At 33.5% G+C, this 9,947-nt stretch overlaps 1 protein-coding gene across 1 annotated transcript; it reads left to right on the plus strand.

Annotated features, from left to right (window-relative positions):
- Nucleotides 1-4,881: 4,881 nt before the first annotated feature.
- On the plus strand, nucleotides 4,882-9,720 carry LOC110868827 (WD repeat domain-containing protein 83). The gene is made up of 8 exons (XM_022118093.2): nucleotides 4,882-5,147; nucleotides 6,527-6,629; nucleotides 7,158-7,265; nucleotides 7,355-7,464; nucleotides 7,552-7,659; nucleotides 8,098-8,143; nucleotides 8,286-8,417; nucleotides 9,367-9,720. Exons 1-8 carry the CDS (start codon nucleotides 4,939-4,941, stop codon nucleotides 9,448-9,450), a joined length of 900 nt encoding a protein of 299 aa, XP_021973785.1. The 5' UTR covers nucleotides 4,882-4,938; the 3' UTR covers nucleotides 9,451-9,720.
- Nucleotides 9,721-9,947: the final 227 nt, after the last annotated feature.

The raw sequence follows: 9,947 nt of genomic DNA on the forward strand, positions 1-9,947 counted from the left end.
TACACATCGACTTGTTTCAAAGCGTAACAGATGGTACGGCACCCTACTGTCCATATTTTGTTAACGGAAGATATTACAGACCATGTGATTGTTTTTTTGTTAATCTATAATTTAAAATTAAAAAAAAAACAATGAATAGTGATGACATTTTCATTAAAATCCATCACTAGTGATGGAATAAAACCCTACCCCTTATTAGTTCCTTTATTCTATTGTCAACTACAAAGTCGTCCCCAATTAATTGCTTTCCCCCAATTAATTAATTCCAAGTCTAAAACTTCCGTATACAATCTGCGAGCCAATTAATAATCTTCTGTCGTTTCTATTTTCTTAACTCCATGCAAGCCATTTGAAGTCCCCAATAATTGTTAAAGGCCCATATTAAATGAAGCAAAACAATAATTCAATTGTTTATTGTAATTCATGAGTACCAGGTTCACTTAATCAACATTTTTTTTTAACAATAAATTTGGATCACTGACGGACCACTTGAGTATCATTGTGTCACCAGCAGAAACCACCTGATCATATCCATCTCCACTAGACATAAAGCCTATACACCAATTCAGGAGGAAACCCAATAAATATGGAAAAACCCCCTTGTGGGAATCGAACCCAGGACCTATTGGTCCTAAAGCTTTATCCCACCCCTAAAATGCCACTAGGCTATAAAGCCATCGGCCACTTAATCAACATTTGATTGTTGAGTTTAGTTAATCCTTACACATTTAATTATTGGTTATTTTTTTTTAAATGTGTGAATTATTCGTGAATGTTGAGAGGTCTAGCATACGTTGTCTTAACCGGGTCCGTGTTAAAGAACCTCCTCGCACAATAGATTCCCAATTTAAACCCCCTATCACTAAGACTCGAACTTGTGACCTAGAGAGGAAAACTCACCCAGACCTACCATAGGTGAAACTTAAATACCCGTGACCACCACTAGAGCACTAGTGATGATTGGTTAATTATTTTCTCATTTAGCTTTAACTATACTCAATTACCTCATTATTCATTTAATTCCACACAAGATAAAAAACGATTAAAGTGATATATTTTGTATTATTATTGATGCATTTATATCTATATATACATATAATAAAGTAAATCATATGGGGGACACATGTCGCTCTATTACGTGATCTCAACTATTTTTTTCCCGCCTAAATAAATAGATATACATAATAAAAATATATTAATTTAATCCATAAATTTTATCTTTTTATCTTTTACCCTAAACAAATAGATATAGATAATATTTGCTAATAAGATTCAAATAAAGAATATAATAAGATTCAAATAAAGAATATATTATTTTAATCTATAAATTTTATCTTTTACTATTTTTTTCATTTATATTTAATGTTTTAGATTTTTAAGTAAAAATATAAATGAAAATACAAGTAATAATTTTGTCTTTTTATCTTGTAGTGTTTTGTTTTCCATTTATATTTATCCATTTTATGATTTGGTATTGAAAATTAAATTTATTCAACCCGTGCAATAAAATAATTTTTTTTAAATATATTTTTTTTATTTAGTACATGAACTTACATTACGTTTTCCATTGGGTTGAGATGCATGTATTGATACCAAAACTTTTAACGCACACAAAGTAAGAAAAACGAGTAAAAAAGAATCAAAATAGTTGCATGTTTCTTTAGGGAATATTGGATTCCGATAATCACAACTATTCGTCGTTGGCAGCCAACAGTCCCAACTTAAAAAATAACCACTAACAGTCCCAACTATTAACATGTTGGCCTCCAATGGACCCTGAATAACAGAACCCTAACGTCGTTAGTCTACGGTCACCGGAAAAGCGTTTTTGGCCAAAAAAACTTCTTTTTGGCCGGAAAACTCAATTTTTTGTCCCAAATCTCTTTGTAACCTTATTACTTACTTTAGGAACCTTTTCCTACTAAAAACCACAATTATTGAGGTCGCTGTAAATTCTTTCATCGCCGAAAAACTTCTTTTTATCCAGAAAACTCAAGTTTTTGGCCGGAAAACTCAACATTTTCGTCTCAAACCTTTTTGTAACCTTATATCGAACCTCTAGGAACCTTTTTCCGGCTAAAAACGTTTTTCCGGCGATCAAAGACTAACAACATTAGGGTTCTGTTAGCCAGAGTCCATTGGAAGCCAATATGTTAATAGTTAGGACAGCCAGTGGTTATTTTTTAAATTGGAACTGTTAGCGGGCAACGGCGAATAATTGAGATTATTAAAATCCAATATTTCTTTCTTTAATTCAACTTTTCCCAAGTTTTGTTGGTGTGAATTTTGATGACTTTGTTTTTTATTTTATTATTTTAGGAGGTTTATCCCATGAAATTCAATGTTATTAATGACAACTTATGAATTTATCATGTATGTTCAATCAAAACTATCAAGAATAGATTAAAAATAATAAGTATTAACAAATAATAAATTATATCGATTTTATTAATCAACCCGTGTAACACACGGGGCCATAACCTAGTTTATATTATAATTAATATAACAAATGGTCTACTTACAATGGATCGATCATTACCAAATAAGAGTAATAATTCAATACAAAAAACCTAAAAGCTACTCAAAGGTGTTGGGAAAAACATGTATAATTCAAAGCATATAAAATATCCTCGTACTTAAACTTTTTTCCGTCTATGAAAAAGCTACAATGGAATCATAATCTGGACAATTGGTTTTAAAAAATTAGGTTACTTAAGACTACCAGATTGTGATCCACTTAAACCCAATCATCAACTCATCAGGCCCCAATCATTCTTTATGTTCAAGTTAACATATGGTCTACGGATCCCACACTTAAAATCTACAGTTCTACCTAATCTAGTATCAAACTTTTGAGGGCCAGGTGGTAGCGGGTGATGGTGGCTACGTTGTTGTGACAATGGCGGTTTGGTGGTAGTGGGTTGATGGTGGCAGTGATGGTTTTGAGAGAGAAATGCAGAAATTTACAGCATGTTCTCCAGTTTAATTAAAAAGTCATAAAAGTACTTAGAATTAGAGGGTCGTTATGCATTAAAAATATGTATAATTGATGGCACATCATGTTCCCGAGTTCGAAAGAGATGAAAGGAAAGGTAAATATTTTATGCATTAAAAATGTTTTCATTCCAAATCTCTCTAATTTAGAAGGATTTAAAATGAAGGATGAAGGAAATAAACATAATTTTTTCCTTCCATTTCCTCCCTTAAAAAAACTCTGGAACACTACTTTTTTTTTTTTACTCGTTTATGCTAGTTTTTCACTTCTTTTTATCTCAAGACTTTGGAAACCTGCATTTGTCAAATAGGAACGATTTAGGTAGCATTGCCAACTATAAAGTCATAAAAATACTTAGAATTAGTGGGTAATTAATTAATTATGCACTAAAATATGTATAATTGATGGCATATCAATTTGTGCGTTGGTTTTTCCTTAAGCACATTTTTTTTTGAAAAAAAGGCGATTTTATAAAGAAGATAAAGTAACCAACCGTAGCAAGGTGCTACGATAGTTATCAGTACAGTACATAAACGAAAGCAAAACAATACATCAAAAAATGAAACATGGTCCTCCTACTCAATTTTGAACTCGCTCCATTCTTTCCATCCCAGGTTCTTATTACCGGTCCGTGCTTTGACCCATAAGAACGAAACCGCTTTGATGTCACCAACCGCTTTTGAAATCTGTGATGTTCTGCTCCTGAAAATTGCCTCGTTCCTAATTCGCCATATCTACATCATCTTAGTTGCTTGTTAATGTTGTAGGGCCTCTCCAATTGGAAAACTAAACTACAAACGTTCAAGATCTCATATTGTGTTTACTTGTGTGATGAGTCTTGGTGCAACGTATTATGAACGTTCAAGATCATTATCACTTTTGTTTGTTGTAAATTGTTGCCATTATCGCATCGCGTTGATTGCCTACTAATATTCATATAATACGTTTTCACTTAATATAATATATATAAAATCTTATGTTTATAAGTTCACATGACAAAAAGAGTGTTGAAGTTATGTAAACACCAGCCATAGAAAACATGTTTGGATCGAGATAGTTGATTTTTCATTTACTTGGTTTGATAAATCAAGAATCCAAAACACAAGAAGTCTACTATAAGCACCATGCGATAAATCAAGTTTAGCTAACTTAAAACATATTTATCTAAAGTTACCTAGACATATCCTAAAAATTTTAAAACATATTTATCTAAAGTTTCCTAGACATATCCTAAAAATTGTCTTTAGTGTCCAACTTCTTGATATGTTTAGTTAAGGGTTTACATTTTAGTATTTTTTAATATAAATATTAACTAGTGGTTAGAGGGAAAATTAAAACTTAAGACAAAAAGTGAAATTTTAAAAAAAAAAACATAAAAAACTCTTAACAAATTAACATAGACAAACAGACACGAACAAACATAAATGAACGTGAACGAACATATTACTAAACATTCACGAACGCAGTCGAACGAACGAGACCTTTGTTCTTGTTCGTTCATTTAGTTAATTGAATAAAATATCTTGTTCGCATTCGTTTATTAACTAAACGAACGAACATAAACGAACTTCCCGTCGAACAGTTCACACGAACTGTTCGTTGAACGTTCGGTTCGTTACAGTACTCAGAACCAATTTGAAGCCGAAACCCGTTTCAACTTTCATTGACCGGAACCGAAACCGTTCGGAACCAAAACCTGTTCGGCCTTAAAAAACGTTGGGCCCCCCTAAGCCTCTAGGTCCTTCGGCTGCTAGCACCATTAAGGCCTTTACATGGGTTAATATACTTCCAAGGTCCAACTAGTTTAATTATTTTGGGCCTGGTTAATCCTTTCCAAACAAAAGCCCATAAGTAAATGGGCCTGACTCAATCCAGATTTCATTCATCTCACCAAACACTAACCGGACTGAACTCTGAAACACGACGGTTATCAACCGACGGCGATGAGTGGCGACGATTTACCGACGAAGGAGGCGAACGTGTTGAAAGGCCACGAAGGTGCAGTTTTAACGGCGAGATTCAACAAAGACGGCAATTACTGTCTCTCCGGTGGCAAAGATCGGACTATTCGTCTCTGGAATCCTCACAGAGGAATTCATATTAAGACTTACAAATCTCACGGCCGTGAAGTTCGCGATGTTCACGTTACACCGTAAGTGATACTTATCAATTTTGTATGTAATTTGTTCTCTTATTATTGTTCCAGTGTTGTTTGTTGTTCGTGTTAACCCTAGGTTTGATTTTGTACGTGTTTGTTGTATAATGTATGCTAAATGATTGTTAGGTTATGATAATTGGTAGTTATGGACGATTTGTTATGGTAATGTAGTGTAGATGCTTAAATCTGTTAGGATACCGATCATTTGTGCTGTTATTGTTGTTCGAGAGTTGTTTTGTTGTTCGTGTTAACCCTAGGTTTGATTTTATGTGTATTTGTTGTATAATGTATGCTAAATGATTGTTAGGTTATGATAATTAGTAGTTATGGACGATTTGTTATGGTAATGTAGTGTAGATGCTTAAATCTGTTAGGATACCGATCATTTGTGCTGTTGATGTTGTTCGAGAGTTGTTTTGTTGTTCGTGTTAACCCTAGGTTTGATTTTATGTGTATTTTTTTGTATAATGTATGCTAAATGATTGTTAGGTTATGATAATTAGTAGTTATGGACGATTTGTTATGGTAATGTAAGCGTGGATGCTTAAATCTGTTAGGATACCGTTCATTTGTGCTGTTATTATTGTTCGAGAGTTGTTTTGTTGTTCGTGTTTTGTGTGTATTTGTTGTATAGTGTATGCGAAATGATCTTAGGCTATGATAATTAGTAGTTATGGACGATTTGTTATGGTACTACTACTGTAGCGTAGATGCTTAAATTTATGGTGAATTGATACTTAATAGATGTATTTGTCATATAATATATGGATAATTTCCTACTGATTTTGATTTCATGTGTGTTTGTCATGTTATGTATGCTAAATGATAAACAGGTTATGCTAATCAGTACTTATACACTGCTTTTCTGCTGAATTGAACTGGTCCTAGCTTAGTTGATACTTAACAACCTACTATCCTCAGGTTCAGTACAGAAAATTAGCATGTTGACTAGTTGTTGACTGTTCATCATATGTCCTGAGAGCTGAGGAAGTACCGAGTATCGTATGATTTTTCTATTGAAATTATTTTATAATTTTTATATTCCGTGGCTTGTTATTTTGCTGGCATGTTCCGAAATGGTTTTCTTATTGTTTTAGATGTTGTGTTTGATCATGTTTGGCAAATGATCTGATCTTGCTGTTTTATGGAATTTAATTATTGAAAAGGAAATTAGAAACATTGAGCCTGCAAAATTCTCTTGTTGATATTCGGGAGGAAGAGTTTATAATCCGAGCTCTAATGATTAATCTAGAAAGTTTATCTTCTCCTATCAGTTTGTCATATTTGTCACCTGACTAGTTTTGCTCTGAGTTATCAGGCTGCTTGTTTTGTTGTTTTAGAATATACAACTTACATTTTGTACTGTATCGTAGAGATAATTCGAAGATCTGCTCATGTGGTGGTGATCGGCAAGTCTTCTATTGGGATGTATCAACCGGTCGTGTGATCCGAAAGTTCCGAGGCCATGACAGTGAGGTATCTAGATTTTTTGCTAGTTTCACTAGTTCTTAAGGATCCAATAATGTTCAAGTGGATGTCCAGTAGCAACCATATTTATATTGTATATCAGCACCAAACCTTGTAAAGCACTGTATCTTTATACTTTAAAACTTTAATGTTCGGTAAGCTAATAGAAAATACTGGTCACTGAACTTTCATGTTTTATTTAATTGGATACAACAAAGAGATTTGTCATCACATCAATATAATCACAAAATCATATAAGTAATTTTCATATCTATTTATTTGTGGTAAGTTAATATGATGATTGTATAGGAAGGACGTAACTGAAAATTCAAAACAATCGCAAGCATATAAGCATGCTATTGATTAATCTTTTTGAGAAATGCAATTGAGAAGCTATGAATAATCTATTTTATCACGTTTTCTACCAAATTTTATAGCAATAACTTCAAGGCCTTATGAAGACTAAGTCAAAAAAAAAAAAAAAAAAAAAATTCATGTCTTGTACATGTTTGTACCAACTTTTTATTATTTGATCAGGTGAATGCTGTAAAGTTCAATGAATACGCATCTGTAGTTGTATCAGCAGGGTATGACCGTTCTTTGCGTGCCTGGGACTGTAGATCTCACAGCACCGAGCCTATTCAGGTTTCTTTTTCTTGTTCTTATACGCAATACTTATAAAGATACTTACAAGTTCATACTCATATATGCTAAAAGTTCCAATTTATTTGCAGATTATTGACACCTTTCTAGACAGTGTCATGTCAGTTTGTTTAACAAAAACCGAAATCATTGCGGGAAGTGTTGATGGAACTGTGCGAACATTCGACATTCGAATGGGTAGGTATGTGTGAATTGCTGAATTCTGAACAATTTCTGATTGGTTTCTTGTTGAAAAGATTATAAAATATATTTTATTTTTTCTCTTCAGAGAATTATCTGATGATTTGGGACAACCTGTCAATTGTATCTCTCTGTCAAATGACGGTAACTGTGTATTAGCTAGTTGTCTTGATTCTACTCTGCGGCTTTTAGACCGGTAAGTTTGTGATTCGTATTCTTTTCTTCGTATTAACTTACCTAAGTAGGGGTGTGCACGGTTCGGTTATTAGCATTAACCGAAACTGTAACCAAAGTCATCGGTTAATCGGTTCGGTTCGGTTAATTTTGGTTATTAACCAAACCAAACATGGGCTAAAATTTTTGTTTACAAATACATGTAGTGGAGGTATAAATACATGAAATGGAAGTATAAAACATGAAATACATGAAATGCAGGTATAAAAGCTAGAAATAAATGATTCGGTTCGGTTAATTTCGGTTAACTGATGGTACAAAATAACACGATAACCGATTTTCGGTAAAATTTCGGTTCTTGGTTTTGTCGGCTTTCGGTTAACGGCTCGGTTATTGCTCACCCCTAATTATTAAAAGGATGAATCAAGAATGTGTACTGACTGTCTTTTTTTCTTTTTAGAACTACTGGTGAATTACTACAAGAATATAAAGGTCATACATGTAAGGTAATATCACGTCACGGTATTAAAATGTCATTAGTTTTTCAGTAAACACAATTATTCAGAGATGGCACTTCTAACCCATTAAACTGAAAATTATGTTTTGTTAGGTTATTGATGTAATTAACTTTTGGTTTTTGTTGACCAGTCATTCAAAATGGATTGCTGCCTTACAAACAGTGATGCTCATGTAGTCGGAGGATCAGAAGACGGGCAGCTTTTCTTTTGGGATCTGGTGGATGCATCGGTGGTTTCAAGTTTCCGTGCTCACTCTTCAGTGGCAAGATTCTCTTAGCTTCTTTACATTTAAATTCGGCTCGTTTTTTATATTCAACGGGTCATATGGGTTGAGCTGGTCAAAGATGCAAACACTTAAAACCTTCTAAATTCCTCATTATTAAAGTTTAATCACTCTTGTAACAGTATAGCTCTTATGAACTATATGTAAAGTTAAAGAGTGGACAAATAGGGTGTTGTTGGATCGGCCCAAACGTTTTGACCCGTATTAAAAGGTTACCCATTTTGTAATGTAGAATTGAAGTATAATTACCCTATATTAATATATACAATTTTCTCACCTCACAAAAACACTGTTCCTTTTTCTTTTCTTTTAATCCTTTTACTTTTCTTTTAATCCTTTTACTTTTTAGCTTTTACACTTTTAACCTTTTTCATCTTTTACATAACCTCTGTAGTTTTCATCTTTTAGACTTTTAACCCTATAGTTTTCATCTTTTACATATTTATCACAAACATTTTGTATTTTTAACCCCAACGCACTTTTCACTTTCAGCTCTGGTCCCCTGTACTTTACATCTTTTACCAATTTGTCGTTTTACGATTCGTTCTAGATTTTGCGAGTTAACACGCTGCAACATGCGCGTGTGGATCTATTTTTTTTTACGGTTTAATGGCTCCCTCGAAACTCGCGGGTCCTAAGCCGACTTAATTATTCTTTTCTATCTTTTACTTTTTCGGTCTAATTTTTGCGAGTTAACAGGCGGTAACATGTGTGCGTGATTAATCTTTTTTACGTTGACTTTTTGTTTGGCTTAACGGTCCCGCTGCAAAGCGCGGGTCGTAGATACTAGTTTATTTCAAATCTGAAGTCGAGAAGGGGTAGACTCGTTATCGGAACTCAATACACACCTAATACTTTGGAACATGGGTTATTTTTACTTCCTCTTAATTCTAAAATGTACTGAATAAAGTTTACGTCGTGTTGGCAGGTAACAAGCGTTAGTTATCACCCAAAAGATAACTGTATGATAACCGCATCAGTAGATGGATCAGTACGTGTTTGGAAAGCCTGAACATCATAAACCTGCAATTGCAAAGCTTGAGATTTGTAACCCTGCCATTGAAGTCTGCTTTGTATGTATACATTAATGGATGGATCAGTAATATCATTCATTTGAAGGGAGCCAATTTTTTTTTTTTTGGTCAAAGCCTCATCTATGTATAATATTACTTTTGGTGCACAGTGTTCTTAGTAGATGTTTTCAAGATGTTCAAGTTCTTAAACCTGAGCATGATTGTTGGAGCATGGTTATGATAGACATTTTTAATTATTTAAAGCTTTTTAATCTTTTAAGGTTTTTAAAAAGATACCCTATAAGTGAGGCATTGGCTTGGTTTTAAAAAGTGAGAGGCGCACAAAAGCGCCGAGGTCTAAAACCGAGGTGCAAAGCGCAAAAGCGGTGGGCTTTTCGTATCCTAGGCATAAGGTGATTATATAAAAAAATTATATACGCCATGGGTTTTTATCATCCCTTGTCCAGTATATAGCTGTAAATAAGGTTTATATATG

The sequence above is a fragment of the Helianthus annuus genome, chromosome 7, assembly GCF_002127325.2.
Source record: "Helianthus annuus cultivar XRQ/B chromosome 7, HanXRQr2.0-SUNRISE, whole genome shotgun sequence".
Lineage (NCBI taxonomy): Eukaryota > Viridiplantae > Streptophyta > Magnoliopsida > Asterales > Asteraceae > Helianthus > Helianthus annuus.